This window comes from Monodelphis domestica, chromosome 4 (assembly GCF_027887165.1).
Source record: "Monodelphis domestica isolate mMonDom1 chromosome 4, mMonDom1.pri, whole genome shotgun sequence".
Classification (NCBI taxonomy): domain Eukaryota; kingdom Metazoa; phylum Chordata; class Mammalia; order Didelphimorphia; family Didelphidae; genus Monodelphis; species Monodelphis domestica.
In genome coordinates this window covers 130473614-130494476 of record NC_077230.1, presented here as the reverse complement: position 1 = coordinate 130494476, position 20863 = coordinate 130473614, and the positions used below count along the sequence as shown (strand labels likewise).

The 20863-nt window shown below is 33.2% G+C and overlaps 1 protein-coding gene across 6 annotated transcripts in view; it reads left to right on the top strand.

Moving 5' to 3' along the window:
* Nucleotides 1–20863, top strand: part of NCKAP5 (NCK associated protein 5) — a 1174517-nt gene that overhangs the window by 414317 nt on the left and 739337 nt on the right. For all 6 annotated transcript variants that reach the window (XM_007494075.3, XM_007494074.3, XM_056797182.1 and 3 more), the window contains one exon: nucleotides 10129–10202. In XM_007494075.3, the coding sequence (XP_007494137.2) occupies nucleotides 10129–10202 (74 nt within the window). The remainder of the gene's footprint in view (nucleotides 1–10128; nucleotides 10203–20863) is intronic.

The window sequence follows — 20863 nt, the reverse complement described above, 5'->3', positions numbered from 1 at the left end:
TATTCTTGATTCCAGAAGGACCTTAATTCTTTGCAATAATTTACATTTCTGTGCATAGTTGAGTCATTTAGTCGGAGAGGACATGTTCATAACTTTAATTTTCTTTCATACTTGAAAAATAAAAATAAAAAGGACTTACAGTCATGTGCAAATATATCATACTCTAAAATAGTTGGAGATGGCCATCTTCCTTAGAAAAGGCTTTTTATTGAGGGATAAATTTGCAGAAAAAAGTTAAAAAATATTTTTCTGGGAGAGCTTGCTCAGGTTCTCCAGAGAAAAGTTATTGGCTTGGTTCAATGGCTCACAACTTTATTCTTAGTCCCTCAGGCCAGCATGGCAATCTGCTCTCTCTTTCTGCTATTGCTTCCTGTTTTTAACCTTGTTCCCTGAAAACCAAGTAGAAAAGGCAAGGGGATTCCAATAGAGAACACAGGCCATATTATTCATTACTAAGCTGGGGCAATCAATAGGAAGGGAAGGAAACATTAGGATGCATTAATAGAAACATAATGTCTAAACTAAGAAATTTCAGACCACATTTAAAGTTTAATATTCTGTTCTGCTCACCACAGTTTAGAAGGGATGTTTAATAATCTCTATTGTGACATCAATCTGTGGAGATTGGATGCTAGGTTGGTTAAAGGACCTGAGAATGTTTTTGCTGAGAAGAAATGAATTGGGAGTGGATATCAGAACTTTCTTCACATATTTTCAGCGTCATTGTGAAGAAGAAAGATTATGTTTCTTCTATTAAGCCTAAGAGCCTAGAACCAATTTGGGAAGTTACTTGAAAGTCTGCTATCAATCCCAACAGGAGAAGGGACTAACAGTTGGAGCAGTCTAAAAGAAATGGACATGCTTACTTCAAGTAATGATGTATTCCCTATCAAAGGAGGTAGTATTTGAGGTTGAATTTGAGCTCAGGTCTTCTACTGCTCCACTTCGCTGACTCTAAAGTCAAGGTATTACTATTTAAGAGAATTACATTCAGTTTGAGAGTTGCATAGGGTCACAGTGACCATCTAGTTCAATTTCCTCATTTTATAATCGAGGAAACTGAGGCCCAACAACAGTCATTCAGGAAGATTCCAAACTCCTTATTGAGGCAACTAGGTGACACAATGGATAGTAGTGCCAGACCTAGAGTCAAGAATATCTACATTTAAGTCCATCCTCAGACATTTAGCTATGTGATTGTGAGCAAGTCATAAACCTCACTTAGTTTTTATTTCCTTATCTGAAAAAGTAGGGTGAATAATAGCTCCTGCATCTCAAGACTTTGGTGAGGATCAAGTGAAATAATATTTGTAAAGCACTTTTCAAACCCTAAAAAGTTATGCATTTTCTAGGTATATTATCATATTTATTATTATTGCAGATAAAGAAACTAAAATACTATTACAGATAGGTAAATATTATTATTATTACAGATGAAGAAACTAAGGCCCACAGAGGTGTGATAATAACTATTACTAGCATGGTTCAATGGCACACATTTCATAAGCAGCAGAGCTAGAATTGAAATAAGTCCTCTAAGTTCAAATCCAGAACTTTTTTCCCTCCCTGAATCGTCTTAGATTCCATTTAATCCCTATTTTTTACCATTTTACATGTTGAGTAATTTGGAGAAATGAAGTGTTTAGCACAAGTTCAGACAAGTAACTAGTAGTCAACCTAAGGTTGAGTCCCAGGTTTCACAATTCCCGACTTACTACTTTTCCTATTACCCCAAATTGCCTTCTTAGACCCTATGAATGCTGTTCTCTTCCTGGTAGGTGTGCTACTCAGGTGGCGCCCATACATGCAATGAAACTCACTCATTATTAATGGGTCGGCCCTGGGCAAAATTGTCAATTAGGCAAAGCATGTATCTGTCCCCCCTGCTTGGGTGTCAGTCCTTTAGGTACCCATTTAGTCCTTTTTCTGGGCTTTCTTCCCTACCTGCCATTCTGGTCATTCATTGCAGAAATCTTTGTAGAAACTCATTCGTGCTAAAGTGTTTCTGAATTGATATTAGTCATCTCATGAAGATTTATACTTAAAAGAAGACTCCTGAAGAAGACAAGACTTAATGCTGACAATTCCCCCGCCCCCACCGTATCAATGTTAGAATCTCATGAAATGTAGTCCTGGGATAGGAGAAATATGTTTGGGTAGCAGGATCTGTCTTTCAATTCTCACCAGGTAGGTTTTTACCAGCACATGAAATGAATGACCTTAAATTACTGTTTTCCCAGATATAACATGTAAAATTATCACACCCATGTCCATTAAGCATTAGATATTTTCATTTTAATATGCATGTTTGTACTGAGCTTGATGCAGGAGGAAAAATTTTTTTAATATAGCTTTTACTTAATTATATGAATATGCACAATGCACTTATCATGTGATATATATGTTATGTAATCACTTCTCTGCTACTCGTGGATATGAACAACTCTTTAGATCAAATATTGAGCTATTAAATTCAATTTCTAATGATAGTATCCATCATGGGTTAATTAGAACATATTAAGTATATTTCACCATTTAAATAAATGTAGAGTATAACAATGTATGAATAAATGCCAATGCATAGAAGGACATTCAGAGGTATGGGGTGGGGGACTATATTGCTAAAACACTATGAGACTTCATTTTAAAAATTCACCAGTGAGATCACTTTGCACTTAGTCACTTTTCAGGTCTGATTTGCCAGTGAAATAAATCTGCCTTTTCTAACCCATCTCCCACTCAGACTTGACCAATTTACCCAATACTAAAGGCACCTTGGTTTTTCTTTCCTAAATATTTGTTTCAGTGCCTCCTTATGGTATGTAGATGCCCAGATACTTTCAAGGCTCTCTGAAGGGAGTACAAAGAAGGACCTTGACAGTCTGGGATGGCATTGACAATTGGCCAAATGATATATTCAGGATACAGGAATACAAAGATGAGAAATGACATAGTCCTTAACCACAGGGAGTTTAGGAGGAGGAATGGTCACATGAACTAATAAATGAGAACATAATATAAATAAGTATGTTATTTAACAAAAAATAAATGGGGTCAAATAGAGAGGGATTAGGCAGGAGAGAATCACATCTTGTTTGGGCGAATCACTAAATGGAAGAGATGCCATTGATTCATACTGTTGAATTCAAAATCACAGACTCCTGGGATTACAGACTTGGAAGGTACATAATTATTTTGTGATGTCATCTACATCTCCCTCTTCCACTCCTCCAAAAAAAGTCTGTATCAAATGCTTTGCTAAAATATTAATAAACTATATACTGACCCCACCAACAGTGATTTAATATGCCCATCTTTCCACAGCTCCTCAGCCACTGGAATTTTTTTTCTTATAAGATTAAAAAGCTTTCCTGGAAGTTTTACCCCACCACTCTGGTCTCTTGCATCTCTGCACATGACTGCATTAAATATTGAGATAGGAGTTGTTCAAGTGAGTTTAGTGAATATTAATGAAAGATTCTAATGTGCCTAGTTTCCAGTTCTGTAACAGACAATTGAACACATGAACAATTGACTAAATTTTCTTTGTAATGATCTAGCATTCCCCTCCTCCAATTAGTGTTACTAACAAGAATATACCTAGATGTCCATTGTGTAACAATTTCCTGCTTATCAATTGCTCATTGCTAGAATTTTCATAGTAATAAATATATCAACAGATACACATATATGTATGTAATAGACATATACATATTATATATAAGTATTCTTGTATGTGTTGGTATACGTATATATGTTTATTTCTGCTTAGTCATGCCCAATTCTTTGTGACCTTTTGAATTAGAGCATGTCAAGCGCTTCTATACTATCTCCCAAAGTCTTTCCAAGCTCGTTTCTGTTGCTTCCATGATGATGTCTATCCATCTTGTGCTCTGCTGTCCCCTTGTCTTTTGCCTTCAGTCTTTTCCAACATCAATGTCTTTTCCAATGAATGTGTGTGTGTGTGTGTGTGTGTGTGTGTGTGTGTGTGTGCGCGTGTGCATAGAGAGGCAAAGTTGGAGAGAAACAGGATTCTAGACAGAGACAGAAAGACATAAATAGGGACAGAGAAAACCGGAGACATGTTCTAGCATGAACGTACCTTTTCATTAGGATGACAAAATAATTTCTGAGGGCAAAAACATATGTTAGGGCCTTTTGTCTTTCCTGATTGTAGGAATTCCAGCATCACATTCTAGTGGAGTTGAACAGCTGGCCCGGGTAGTGGTGTTTCATGGCCCAGAGGTGAATCGGAGACCCTACGTTAGTGATGACAGACTTGTTGACAGAACTTCACAAGCTCTACCATAAATTACCATGATTAACAATATGGAGATCGTCTTTGGGGATTCTGTGAGCTATATTGTAATTATTTATTATATTTCAAGCTCTGCCAATGCAGTCTTGCTTTAACCCTCTATTTCTATCAGAAAACACATCAGACGGTACATGCGATAGGCATTTGGACATTTATTGCTCTGCCATTATTCTTCAAACTGACTTGCTTCAGACAATAGGAAATGCACTTTAAGTAGGTTTATACTGCATAGGCACGCAAGGTTCAGAATATCTATAAACCTTTAATCGCATTAAGTGTTTTATGCTAATCATCTTGAAAGGTATGCATTAAGCTAAGGGAATAGCACATTTCCTAAAATATATTTCCAAAATGATTCCAATTTGCATAAGTTTTAGCACAGGAACAGATGTCTTTTTAATGCTGTACCTTAATAAAATTCATTTAAGACAAATTATACACGTACATTTGCTGTATAAGTGTGATCATGAGTTGGTGCTCACATTAACCACCAAAGCAGAATTCCAGAGATCCCCACCGTCACTATATTGGAAACGCCAGGCTCTGGTGAAGGGAGGCCAGCACCAACACTAAAACCAACCACAGCTGGGACAAAGAGGCATCATGGTGAAGAGAAGAGAGCATTGGATTTAACTCAGAAAGATCTGAGGCCAAATCTGTGCGTAGACATTAATCACTTTGTCTTTTGTGAAATGAAAATAATAATACCCATTTTACCCACCTGGTAGAGTTAAAAAGCTCAAATGAGAAAACCCAGTAAAATGTCTTGCAAATTTTAAAGTATTCCATACATGCCCATGTATTATTAGTATGGGAAAAGGATAAACATTTATAAGCGCCCATCGTTGTTGGGTACTTTACCAATATATTATTTGATTTTTGCAACCATCCTGCAAGACAGAGGCTATTAGGAACCCCATTTTACAGTTGAGGAGTCTGAGGAAAAGAGCAGTGAAATGACTTGCCCATCACACAGTAAGTGTCTGGGACTAGATTTTCAACTCAGATCTTCCTGATTAGAGGTCCAGTTCTCTTTCTGCTCTACCTACTTGGCCAATATAGATAGGGTTTCTAAGAGGCAGTAAAATGTATGTGGGTCAGATATCTGTTTCATATTTTTCCCAATGCAATGCCACATTGTGGCATAGAGATATCCTTAAGTTCTTGAAATCTATGGCAGCAGAAGTCCTACCAAGTTAGAATGAGCTCAAAGTACTAGTTCAGTGACAAAGCGAATTTGTTCTCTGAGGACGGGTTTAGTTACTTCAACAGAATCCACCAAATATTTGCTAGGGAGACAACAGAGAGAGCCCTAGAGGCAATGAGGTGGCACAGGGGATTGTGTTGTAGTCAGGAAAACTCACTTTTTTGAGTTCAGATATGGCTCCAAACCCTTCTTAGCTGTGTGACCCTGGGTAAGTCACTTAACCCTGTCTGCCTCAATTTCCACATCTATAAAATGAACTGGAAAAGGAAATGGCAAACTTCTCCAGTATCTTTGTCAGGAAAATTCTCAATGGAGTCACAAAAAATCAGACACAATGGAAAAATGACTAAACAATAACAATCAGAGAAGAATAGGGAGAATGCTGGATTTAAAGTTGTAGACTCTGGGTTTGAAACTTGCCCCTACCACTACCTGCCTGTGTGAACTTAAGTGAGCTTTTCAACCTTCTGTGTCTACTAATCCTCCCTGAAAAAAGGAAGCATTACATTAGGCAGTCTTTAAGGCCTGCGATCCCAGGATTCTATGTACTTGCATGTAAGACTCTGTGGCAGACACTAGGAATAAAATGGCAACATGAAAACCCTACTAAGTTTAGAAAGGCTTATCACGAGAAAGCTGGCTACCTGATGAGCATTTTTTTTTCTAGCTAGAATAACTCACAAGTTCTAAAGGTATCGTGATGTGCATTGATGCAAGAAATATTAATATATTTGATCTAAGAAAATATGATATGGTTGTCAAAAATCTATTTTAGAAAGGAGAAACTTTGAGTATTGAAGATCAAAACAAAAATTTCTGCCTTGTTTTCAAAAATATTATCATTGGTTGCTACAGATATTTTTTCAGAATAATGTATGTGTGAGCATTTTAATTACAGTACTGGTTTTCTGGACATAGAGTTTTAATTTACATACATTGTCAGAACATAAAAGAATTGCATACAAGCTTACATTATAGTCTCAGAAGGTTGAAAATCATTATCCTTCACTTCTGCATTAAAGTCCTTCTCTAATACCCAGAAACTTCAATGTTAAAATACTTATAACCTTCAAACAACTCTGTAAATCCCCAGGGAGAAGAGACAAGACACATTTTCTTTGGTGATTTACCTGGGCTGGGAGAAGAGAGAAGATAATGAGTTTTATTTTCCAGTTTACTTGGTGATGCTTGGCCCAACCTAGCTCTAAAGGCAAATATTTCCAATCAAGTTAAACTACAAAAATTATAGTGTTTGGGTATTTTCAGAAAATACATAAATGATTCAAAGTGTACATTCAAGATTCCCCATATCTCATGTATCAGTGCTACTCAATTAATTCTCTTTTGATAAATATCTTTACAAAATTTAAAAATATATATCTAAGAAAATATTTTTTACAGCTTGCTTAATCACATAACGTCTATGTAACAAAATCCAATATAATAAAATAAATTTCCTGGGAGTTGATTATAAAAGGATTGTAGCCATAGTAATCCAGTTATAGTCAAGTTCTTTAACAACAGTTGAACGAAAAAAATTTCCATAAGTTTTATAAAGTGAATTCTTCCAGGACAATGGCAATATTACTAGTTTGAGATCTGAGAACCCTAAAGGGTTTTGTCCACTAACTAGCTCTGTTACCTTAAGCAAGTCATTTCATTAGGCTGTTGTTTTTTCATCTATGCAATTAAAGAATTGAATTGAGTCCTCTCCGTGGTCTCATTTTCATGAGCTTTTAAAAATCTTATTTACTCGTTTATAACCTACATCCATATTTTATAATACTGCAAAGATATGTAAAGCTGGTATTAGAAAATATTTTGAATCATCAGGGAAGTTAAACCTAGAAAGAACCTCAGATATCATTTAGTATAGTTTGATTGAAAAAATAAAGAAGTAAAGTGATCTTTCAGGATCTAGTAATTGATAAGGAGTAGACAGTGTTTTAAACTAAGGAAGAATCTACCAACTCTTTGGACCATGTTGCTCCTAGGATTTTCTTTTGAGTATTTCTTTCAAGATGTGTTCAATGAATTCTATCTCTATTCACTTTACTCTCTTATTCTAACATGCCTAGGCAGTTTTCTTTTATGATTTCTTGTAATATGATATTGAAAATCCTTTTTTTATTACTTTCAGGTAGTAATAAGACTTAAATTATATATCCTTGGTCTGATTTCCAGGTGATAGATAGATAGATAGATAGATAGATAGATAGATAGATAGATAGATAGATAGATAGGTAGATAGATGTATATATATTTATATATAAATATACATGTAAATATATAATTATATATAACATTTACAAGATACATTGTATTTTCTTCTATTTTTTTAGTGTCATGTATTTGAGTAATTAACTTCTGTTTGATCTATCCTAATTTTCAGGTAATCAGTTGCTTGGATAAAGTTTTAGAAATTTTATGTTGCAATATAATTTTTCTCTCCAAATTTCTCGTCTATTGCTGTCATTTCTTTGCTAATTCCCTCTAATGCTCTCATTTTATTTCTATTATTTTCAGTCTTTAAAAAACCCTCTTGCTTCACTTGTAAAAATTCTGGTTGATCTTGCACACCTTTGAGATTTTTTTTCTGAAGGATTTTGGGAATATTTCCCTTTTCTGGATTTGTCTTAGGCACATCACCCCCTCCAAAACCACTTTTTAAATTCATTCCAGCCTGGGACTTTGCACACTTCTGTAAGGTATTCTGTGGCCTTGTGTGCTGCTAGCTGGTCTCATCTGGTGTCCTGTTGCTGGTTCAATGTGACAGCTTCATGACCTTCTTTTACTCCCCAGGCTGTCTTTGAAATCTCTTCTTCGGGATTAGATTGTACTGTGATTCTATTCTGCTCCAGGAATCTTTTTCTGAGATTCTGAGATTCTCTGCCCTAAGGTCAGAGGGACAGTCCTAAGGCCTTGACCTTAAAGCCCTGTGGAATGAGATCTTAACACTTAGTTGAGCAACATACATAGAAAGTTCTTAAAACAAAATTTTCACTGAATGAATAAATCATAGAATTTTGAAATTAAAAAAATTGGAAATCATTTGTAGATGAGAAAACAAAGTGTCAATGAGCTTCTGAAATTTGCACAAGGTTAAATAGCTAGTCAATGTCAGAAGATATAGATCTCTAAGAGTATTTTTTTTCATGATTCCAGGCTACTTTCTACTAGTTATTTTTTCTATTAGAGTACACATTAGTGTTGCAGAAATAGATAATCTACAGTATTCAAGCATAAGAAATCAATATTTCAGAAAGGGAAAAAAATCAATGACTACTAGGGCTATCTTTTTTTTCAAATTCCCATGAAATGTCACAATAACTTTCATGGACACATTGACATAATTGTATTCTGTTCTAGCTAAAACAGTTATATTAAAAAAAACATACAGTGTCTGACACACTAGATCTCAAAAGTAAAAAAAAATTGTATTAATGTATTAAAATATATTTTATATCACTTTCATTTTCTAAGGAAGTACCCTTTAAAACAAAGAATAAAAAAGAGATGGGGAAACATTTTTGTTACCTATTTCATGAAATTTTTATGTTAATAAAAAGCAAAATGCAACTATAGCTTCACCACAATTGACAAAATCCCCTAAAGTACAAAACTTTTCATATGTATTTTTAAAAATTAGTGAAAATTATTCACTTTAGAAAATATTTTTCACTAATATCCTTTAAAATACCAAAATGTGGTGTAGAAAAATTATCCTTTACATTAGCACAAAATAAGTTATCCTTTTTTGGCATGTTATATCACAAACAAAAAGATAAATTTGCCACAACATAAAGAATTATGGAAATATATACTGGTCACTTCACCTGGTCAGAATTTGAGGAAATTAATACCCTATGGAGCTTCTTAGAACTGGTCAAACATGGTGGTGACTACAAAAGAGAATGTTGAGTATTATCATTGAAAAGCCTTACAGTTTCACCTCAAATATTATCCTCAAATAATTTCCTCCACTCTTCTGTCATGGTTCTACACTCTCTTCTTAATCTGACTTAAATTTTCAATAATAGACTATCATGAAGCGAAAACAAATACTTCATCAAATGATGGCTTGCACTTTCTTATGCACTTATGATCTCTTTTGTATCATTGTTATACTTTGTATATTATTCTCCCTAGTAGAATGTATATTCTCACTACTAGAATGTAAAATCTTAGACATAGAAAACTATATTATCTTTATATTTCTTTTTATATCTAATAGTACTGTGCACAGAAAAGATTTACTTGAATAAATTAATGAATCAACAAATCATCTATATTTATATGTATGTACATATAGATATGTGTATATGATTATTATAGTATATAGTAGAAGATGTTGTTCTGAAAATGATTTCTCCCAGGCTGATTTTATTGTAAGGAAAGAAATCCCTGTTATCTATAAGCATATAATATGTATATAACATATACATGTGTATGTATATTTATATATATGCATATGCATTTATACAGATAGAATTCAATAGCTATATAGATATATGAGTTTAAGGGCAATTTGGAGATTAGCCAAACACTCCATTCATGATTAAATAAATAATAGAATTCTAATTATCATGTTTTTTGTCGACAGGAATACATGGATTCAAATAAATATATTGAGCATTTGCTGACCCAACTGGAGGAACAACATCGGAATCTCTGGAGGTAAATTGAATTAATATCCTATTTGACTTCTGTGGTAACATATGGAATGTTTTTATCCTTATCTGAAATACAATGCACATTTTTTTCCTGGAGAGAAACAGCCATAGTTGAGCCAATTATTGGAGCTGAAGTAGAAAATATTATTCACTTCTACTCTGACTACCATATTAAAAGACATCTATGAATCCATAGGCACAACTTGATCTTGAGTACAATTATAGAATGTTGTCGTCAGAAAGAACTACAACATTTATTGTTTCCAGCATGAAACAGTGAAAACAACAACCACTGACTTTACTGTCTGAATTCTTTAGTTTCAGTCTTATTCCTAATATGTTTTTGTGTGACCTTGGGCAAGCCTGTCAAACTTCTTTGGCATCAATTTTATCACTTCTATAATGTGGAGTTAGAATAGATAGGCATTGAAGTTTCCTAACTCTACCTCTATGATCCCTCAATTTTACAAATGAAGAAACCAAATTCTCAAAGAGGTGATGCTTAGGTAACAGTTCAGTACTCTGTTTACTTAATTTCTGCTAAATAATTATTAGCTTCCTAGAAACCTCAGGCTCTGGACAATATTTCAAAACAGATGAAGTTTGTCTTCAGTATTTTCAACCAGCAACCACTTTTTGTTAATTTTTTATTTAAATTTATTTATTTATTTGTTACATTAAATTTCCCATGCATCTCCCTGCCTGCCTTTTTCCCTCCCTGTACTAGAGAAGATATTATTTGACAATGTGTGTATGTGTATATATATGTATATATACATATAAAATTAGATCGTGCTTCTCAATTATTTTCCTGGAGATGGAGGCAGAGCTAATATAATAAAAATGAAAATCCTACCTAATGAATCTACTTATTTAATGTCATTCCAATTAAAAGTTACCAAAAATTTATTCCATCTACCACCTCTGAAGAATTTATTCTTTTCCCCTGCCTCTTCAAATCACAGACCTGTGATTGAATCTTTGTAGGAAATTTTACCAATGTAGACCTTCTCCTCTCTGAAATTAGAACCCAGAGCTTAAATTAATTTTGTAGTCCATATGTATCAGCGACAGAACTTGTACTCAGGTCTTCTTAACTTCAGTGTCAGCTCTCTGTCCACTATACAATCCTCCCTCAATTAGAAATACTTAAAGATATTTCTTGCAATGTTTTTATTATATTTCTATTATAATATATGTATATATAAAGAAAAATATAATTATAGATATACGATGATGAATTTTGAAAGGAGGGTTATTGATTACAGTTAAGAACCCAGATGAAAAATACACTTGGTGAGAAAAGGATAAAGTAATCAGTATCAGATTCCCAAGTCCCCGTGCATCTCTTAGGACTCCAAAAACAGATTGAGCTTCTGGTGTTGGAGCAGAGAAACTGGTTGTGAAATCACGATCTAAAGACTTGGGTCAATATGGCCATGCTGGGTTCAGGTAGCTGCTGTGAAATTGATTATTCAATTTTCAGAACTCCTACAGTACTTAGCATCTTAACTACATAACTTAAGCACCTAATTATATGATGCTAGGGACTGTAGGAATAGTTCCATCCTTGTTTCGTATATTGGTGCTATCTCTCCAACAAAACCTTAATCTCCCCAAGAACAAGGATTGACTTTTCAGTTTTTTACAACAACTCTTGCCCCATAAATACACAAAGGACTGCACAGAGTATAAATGTATCTAAATCTGTTACTGGTATCTGTGCTAGGCAATACAATTCCAATTTTGTATACCAGTTAGGAATTCAAATAACTCCCCAAATTAATCTGATAAGATAAATAAATAATAATGTAATACTTAGTAAGAGAATATTGCCTAAAATATATTCTATTACCTATTTTTTTCTGTTGCATTACTAATTTTAACCTAAAGAATTGTCTTGTGTTGTGAGACTTTATCATTTCTTATACAGAAATTGAGCATATTCATATACCTAAACACACATGCATACACACCAACATGCATATATATACACATATCATTCTATCTATCTATTTGTCTGGCTATCACTGTCTAGTTAGTTTCTCTACTTTAAAGAAATGAATATATTGAAGGAGTGCTACATTACACATACACATGTGTATATAGCTAAAACATATATGTGAATATATGCATATATATGTAGCACTCCTCTAATATTTTCATCTTATTTTTGATTTGTGAAAAAAATAGCAAGCCAGGGGCCTCATTTATAGTCTTAGTTCTTGCCCCTCACTAGCTGTATAGCATTATATATATATATATATATATATATATATATATTATATTATTATACCTTTATGGTACTTAGCTATCTATTTTTTTAAAGGGTGAGGATTGGACAAGATTATCTCTGAGGACCCTTCTAGCTCTAAAGTACTATAAATGAAAGAATTTTAACATATTAGTGGTTGAAATTCCAGTTGTTTTTAGATAACCTTGCAGATTTTCCTCTTGGTTTCTAATATATGTATTTTGGCTCATACCATTCTTCTTTCAATTCATTTTGTGATTCAGTGTTTTATATACATTAAATCAATGAAAATATTTCATAGTCATATAATTAACTTATGGCTTTCATGAACATGTTGGTCATTATGCATTTTAAAGAACTTATTGCATCATTAATCTTTTTACATGCTTGCATCAGTTATGAGGTGCATGGAATATTTCACTGATATATCAGTAAGCACTTATTAACCACCTACATATGAAATAGGCATTGAAGATTCAAAGGCAAAGAGTGAGAAAATTATTTCTCTCTAGTGGCCTTTTAAGGTTTTTTTTTGCTCCTTTCAATACACTATGGTTTTTTTGTCCACTGAAACCACATAAAAGCACTTTAAAAAAAATCTTGTTAGATATAAGGGGGAAAGTGAACATATCTTTGACCTAATTTGGATTTATAATAAATATTCAAATGAACTTTTTTATTTAATAGAATTTATCCACAATTGTCTCAGGTCCTTCTTACCCTCTTTATATTATGGATGAATTTTAATAGAAAAAAATTTAAATTGTGAACAACTTTTCTGGTTGCTTGAAGTAATCAAAATGACTCTTTTTGTTCTCTGGCAGTTGATTAAATTAAAATCTCATTTCAGACATGGCCTTAACCTCATTTAAAACAAAAGCCAAATCTTTGGATGTAATAACTTACATTTTTACTTCAGAAATGCAATTAGAATAGTAGAAGTGAAATGTTATTTGTTATAGCAGAAGACAGCAGAAATAAATCCTATTTGAATAACAATTGAAGGCAATAATGGTATTTGAATGCTTTAAATAACCAGCAGTGAGAAAATGGAAATTGATAGTATTGAAAAGAAAATGAAACCCAATAAAGGCAGATTTTTATATTATTTACCAAATCATGAAATTATATTTGATGATATTTTGCAAGTCGAACTCAACTTGAGTGACTTAAAGAGATTCACTTTATGATTGTTATTATAGTATCATTATTATAACTATAAAAATTGTTTTTGGTGAATGATATGTGTACAACAGTGAGAAGTATGGAAAATCCTTTGTCAATTGGATTAGATGTTTAGAATGCTTTATTCATGACATATGAAGGGATCTTTGAAATGCAAAGGATCATGGGAATAACTAGTCATGCACTTGAACACAATTTGATATTTTTGCAACCATATACTAGAAAATTCAGACAAGACCACTGGTCTGACTTTATCATGTCATTCAAATGTGGATGCTATTATTTTTACCTAAAATGAGTGAATCATACAGGGATTGGAGCTTTCCATTTATCCAAAGTACTTAATGGGTTTTTTTTAATGGAAAATATAAATATTTTAAAAATCTGACCATGTAGCTTTTTAATTTTAATTATTAAATACAAGTCAACAAGGACTTATGACCACCAGTTTACACAGGAAAAAAAGTCTGGCACACATGTATCTTGTCCTCATATTGTTATCCTCAGAATCACAAAAAAATCTGTTAATTGTAGAAGTTTGGTTGCAGAGATTGAAAATGTTCTTTCTTATTTTACAAGTCTTAATAGGGTTTACTTCATATGGTATAACCATTTATTGTACAACAAAGAAATATTCTCTTGTAATCACAATCTTAAAATGACTAGTTATTCTGGAGTAATGGTGAGTTTTTGACCATTATAGGCCTATACCCAAGAGGTTATTTTTATCAGAAAGGAACGTTCAGTGCTCAAATATAGTTGCCTGTCAATGAGTAGTCATCTAGACTGACTGATTTTACTAACACCAACAAATTTCCTTCAAAAGCAAAATATTCAGCGAATTCATCTCAAGCAATGAATGGGTAAAAACTGAGTTCATAAGGTTATTCAGCAGTGGACTAGAAACCCATTTGCTTTTATTGTGCTTTTTTTCTCTCTGATAGATAATAAGAAATAAAAAATAAATGTTCATGTGCCAGTTGGCAGAGAATTATTTGAGATTATTATAATTGCTTACATGTTTAAGTGCTTAATCATGAGAACTTTGAAGAGAGAAGAGACTTTCCCTCCTCCTCCAACCCTTGTTTGTTTTTCATATCACCTGATACTTTCCAATTTGACTAAATATACCTAAGACTGACAAGTCAAATTGAAAAGAAAAAACAGCTGAGAGCTCCTTTGTCTTAACATTTGACAGATATCTTTTCCATGTGCAACTTCAAATTTAGCATTTAGAAGAACAAACACTTGAAAAACATAAACAAAGTACATTTGACAAGTGGAATTGATCTTTTTTTTGCTCTCTGTCATGTGTACTATGATATGAATATGATATATGTTGCATTTTTATCATTCCTTTATACTACAAAATATTTATATAATATAAAGACGCCTATGCATGTAATTTTGGTTTCTCACATTTTTAAATAATTCATGACTCAAATAATATGAATTAATTCATAGATCTGCAACTGTTGTTTACATAGTCTAACCCTTCAATGTCAAACTATTAATTTTATATTCTCATGCCAAAAAATATAGAACGTATTCTTTGGGCAAATGGATCTACAACCAAAGGGGACTGAAATAATTTGGTGACTTCAAGGGATGTGTATTGCTAATGTAAATCATATAAGTAAATCAAACCATTCTTTGAACCTAAGTTCCTGGGATTTGTCTTTTTTTTTTCCCAAAAGGCATAAAAAGGTGAATTAATACTTCCTTTGACACTTTACCGGGTTATAATTTGAGGAAACAAATTCTTTATGAAGTCCCTCAGTTTGTACCTGACTTGAAAGTGTCTCTAAAAGAGAAAGTTGTGTAGTCTTTGAAAAGTCTCCTGCTTTTATCTGTCCTCAAATAAATCTCCTCACTACCTACCACAGTTTCTAATCTTGTCTCCAGAAAGAAAAGAGAGACAGAGACAGAGACAAAAATGGGGAGAGACAGACAGACAGGGAAAGACAGAGACAGAGAAAGAGACACAGACAGACACAGAGAAAGAGACAGAGTGACATAGAGAGACAGAGACAGAAACAGACACAGAGAGACACAGAGACAGACAGACACACACACACACACACATACACACACACACACACACACACACACAGAGATGCTACCTTTTAACACTGAATCACAGATAGTTTGTTTATATAAAGACTGATTGGGCTCAGAGAGGTTGGAAATATGATCCAGGAAGGAACAGGAGACAAATTTTAAAATAGAGCAAGGAAGGAACAAGATTGAGAAAATGGGCACATTTTAAATGAAAGAGGCTAAAAAAGACCTCAGAAATACATTAAAGCACTTAATGTATTTCATATTTAATTTAATATTAAAGTTCTTTAGAAGATAATATTGAAAATGGTGGTGGTTGGAATGGAGGAGAATATGGGATGAATTACCAAAAGAGGAAAGTAAACAGGTGCAGAAAATGAACTTAATTTACTGTGGAATCTTGCTAGCTGCAGCCCTTCCCAAACCTCCCCAACTCACTTCTCAGGACTATCTACATATGAAGATTTCTAGTAGCATTAATTTCTTTCTATGGAAATTCAGATAAAGTACTATCTCTTTATTTTCCCCAAGGAGTTAAGTGATGATTCCCTACATCCCTAAAGGAAGTTAAATTGTAAAATGTAAAGTATTTATAGATTCTTGTATAATTGTAAAGCATTTTTACATTCTTGGATAAAAGGATTGACAGACCCCTCTAATATTCCTTTCAATTCTAAATTTATATCATGCTTTTTTCCAGAGGTTTTAAAATAGACTTTTATTGTTATCCTTAACCATGCATTTTCTTATGAATATATAGAAAGAAACATTTAAAAATAGACCCCCGAAGTGATCTATTTTTATTCCTTCTCATGCCATTGTCCCAACGTTTTCTGCTTGAAGTATATATATTTGGCCAGGGTGTTTAATGTGATTCAAAATGTTTATCATCATTAACAAAGCAAACTTTCAGTAGTTATAATTTGAAAAAAGTTACATAGCTCAAATAATAGAGATGAACTGATTCATGTTTTATATTGTTGTGTTATATTTAGCAATCCTTGAGTGAAGCTATTGGGTCAAGTCTCTGAGGACTTATCTAATTTGAAAATCTCCTATTCGAAGAAATAGAAAAAATACTTTACAATTTTAGTAGTTGTAATCACAATTTTCTGCAGAGGGGATAGTAAACTCTTGTTGAATACACTGCCTAGCATAGATGATTAATACCTTAAACTCAGGGACATAATGGAATATTTCATGATTTTACTGCATAGACTTACTTCAAGGAAACCTGGTAATTTTTTAAAGTACAGATTATTTTAAAACCCTGATATATTTGTAAGACATCCCAAGTGTGAGTCTAACTTTATCCTCAAACGGTCAATACATTCTGATGAAGGAGGTACCAAGCATTGAGCAGGTTGTCTCCGCTGTAATCATACACTTCCCCTGGGAGTTGTAATTGGGAAAAAGTAAAATTGTTCTGCACTAATTCTTAATGGTGGACGCAGATTAAAATAACAACTGGGATTCGTTTTTTGAACCTTTGGCATAGTAAAAGAGCCAACTCTGGGGAATAAAATGTGTAGCAAACAAATGGGGAGTGTGGTAGTCTGTAATAGAATTAAAAATGCTAGGGAGAGGGAGGTGCTTTATTTGATGCCAGCTGAACAAAAGTACTGTTTTCCTGTTTGCTTGCCCCTAGATAGTTGAATTAAGATCAGAGGAGATAAAGGTTGCTGGCATGTACGGGTGTTACCCTCATTTTAACCCTTACTTGTTTTTTTTTTTTAAATTATAGTTATAGCCCCAGGCAAGTTCAACTAAATGGGACTTCCTTGAAAACCCATCAGTGCCACTCCTCAATCACCCATCAGGGGTTGTTACAAAGAGTTACAGACATTCGCAGCCCCCGACCAGGATAAGTACCCTGCCTCCAAGGCTGTGTCTTTCCCTCAGCAAAAGGCAGAATAAATCAGTGCTCTTAAAATGGGGCATTACCACAGGCTTCAGTAGTAGTGACTCAGTAATCCCTTGACAATGAGAAACCGAGCATGAACTGTAGTTAAAAATCCGAAAAATACTTACTGTACATTGATAATGCATTTTTAAAGGAGAATACCATTAAAACCACTTTTGATAGACAATAAGTCACTGATTAAGTAATATCACTCCCTAGTGTGTGATTCCATTGGCCATTGAAATAAAGGGGGGTTATAATAGAATATAGTTCCTGAATTGAGCGCATATAATAGAGCCACCCTTTCTTAACTCAGACGCTCGAAGCCATACCATAATGATCTGTGGATATTTCAACACGAGAAATTAACCAGTATTTGAACTCAGGTCTCCAGGGGAAAAGCCATAGAGACAATATTTTTAATTTGATCACAATAATAAACAAGCTAAGTCAACATGAAATTAGCATTGAATAGGGTAGTTTAGACTAAAATATAAAAAGCACAGCAAAAACTTACAATTAGGTTATTTTGGAAGGAAATGATTTCTTTTCAATATTATGAATGCGGATAGAAAAATTCCAAGATTTATGATGAAAGTCTACTCTGGTAATGAATAAAGCCAACTTTTCTTTCACAATTTAAATATGGTTTGCATTGTTGATAATATGTCTATACAGAGGCATTCCTGCACTCACATACTCATGTAAACACATATATGTGCACACAAATAAAGGCACATAATAATGTTGTCCCTCCCATAGAACATAAAAATAAGTAGATATCACCAAATACTTCCAGGCAAGGAAGTAGAATATTTCAATATCTCTTCTTTTCCATTTTACTTTACTACATCCAGAAAATAAAATATAACTATGTCAAAATTATGAGAAAATCAATAATTTCATTAATTAATATTCATCAAACATTGATTATTTGTTAAATACTGTATGAGATGTAAAGAAAAAGAAATATGATAGGGTTCCTGTACTTAAGAAACTTACAATCTAGTTAGAAAGAACAATTAAAAATTAATAACAAATATGCATTAAGTAATTTTTGTGAGAAAACATAGCAGAAAGTAGCATAGAATGAATTTCCAAGTGAGTGATACTGATAATACGTGTGGCCAGAGGATGGGGAGCTTTGGGCCAGAAATACTTCCAGAAATTTGTTGGGTTTAAGGGATGAGTGGAGTTTTGAACGTTGAAAAAACAAGGGGAAAAATGAGAGAGATGAAAAAGGAAGAACTGACTGGGCAAGAACTCAGGTATAAAAGTGTAAAGTTTGTGAGGAGAAAGTGAGCAGATTAGAAAAGAGGGTTTATGTAGAGAATACTGGAAAATAAAGCAAAATGAGAAAAAAAGGTTACTTGAATGAGCAATGAAAATACTAGCCATGTCCACAGTTTCCAAATATTCAATGTAATAGTTTTCTGGTTTTTGTTTTGTGCTGTGTTAGCGGCAGCAGAAGCATCATTGTCATCACCATCAGATGATAGGATCACAGATATATAGTTGGGAGGTTCTTTAGGGAAACTGTCCAAACTCTTCCCTCCATTCACTCTTTCATACATACCATTTAGAAATGAACTATCTGAGAGGTTGCAGAGCCAGTATTAAAATCTATGTAACTTGACATCATCATCAACAGACAATTTCATTTACCATCCATTATATACAAACAGTATGTTAAGCTACCTTATGATGAAGAAGAAACCAAAATCACTAAAAATTCAGACTTTCTTCTCAGCCTTAAAAATGTAGTACACAGAAAATGATAGACCTCACTTGTAGAACCATTTGAGAATTCTTCATATCTGCTATCAATCAATTTTTTTTTAGTTCCCACAATGTGACTACCACAATTTGAAATAATACAACTTTTTGTCATTCTACTAATTCATCAGGTTTAAGATAAAATTTTATACCAGAAGCATTTAATTTAGTACAAATATTGACTAACAAGCACTGTGCAAAGTGCTAGGGACAGGAGATCTTAAATACTATAAATGAATAAGACAAAAATTTTACTCTTAACTAACCAGTACCCCCTGCTCATGATTAGACCCTGCCAATAGAATAAAATGGTAATATGTAAATTATTTCATAGATGTGAGGTCTTAATAATCAAATTACTGAGAAAATATTTTATAGAATTAGCCAAATTAATAATGAAGTCCATTTGGACAATTAAAAGTTTCAATATTTTGAAGGAAATGAGAATAAATCAAGGACATAGTGTTATTATATCTAGACTGTATTAGAGTACAGTAGTTATTAAAATGATTCAGTATTACAAACAGAAAATAGATCAATAGGCTTCATGAAGAAAAACAAAAGTAAATCATAGTAGCAACTTAGCATGTGATTAGTCCAAGAACACAAATTATTGGTGAAAAGGTTGCCTTTCTCAAAAGATCTTTTGGGAAAGCTAGATAGCAATTAGGCAAAAATTTGACTTGGATGAACTTCTTATATTGCACAGTTAGCACAAAATGTATATTCAAAGCTTGAATATAACAGATTGTGCTATTTTTTTTAAATAGAGAATATTATTCTCCAAAAATAGAGAAGACCTCTTTTGTAGCTCTTCCATGGAGAAGCATCCTTAACTGAATAAAAGAGTAAGAATTAAATACAAATTTGGGCATTTTGATTTTATAAAATTAACATTTTCATAGTTAAAATCAATGTAAAGATATAGAAGTGAGTGAAAAAGTAGAGAGGAAAATATTTGTATCAAAAACCACCCATAAAAATATGATATCCATAATGTATGGTCTGATCTAGCATACTAGCTAGAGAAAACTCCTTGAAGGAGGCTCCAGAAGCTGAAAATCTGTGTCAATAAATCCCTGTACTTAATCTGCCCTGGGTTCATTGATCTGGAGTTCCCTGCATTTTGACCTCCCCAAGTGCTTCATTCATATCCACTCTGGATCCCTGAGGAACAAATCTCTCTGATTTTACTCAAGGATACCTGCCACCAATGGGGAAGTAAAAGTAGTTTTCAGTAAACAATATAAATCAAGTATAGAATAGATAGTTTGTTACAAAATTCAGTAAGTTAGCACTATTAGTACTATTACTATTATTAGGGAACCTGGTATTCAAACCTTTCTGGCTGTAAATAGTTTGATTTCAATGTGTCTGAAGTTCCATACTTCACCTCTAAACACAGTTTCATTAAAGATCAAGTGGAATTGTCTTTTAGAGGCTTTCCAGGCCTTTTTGTTGTAAAAAAGAGGCTTCCTAGAGGAAA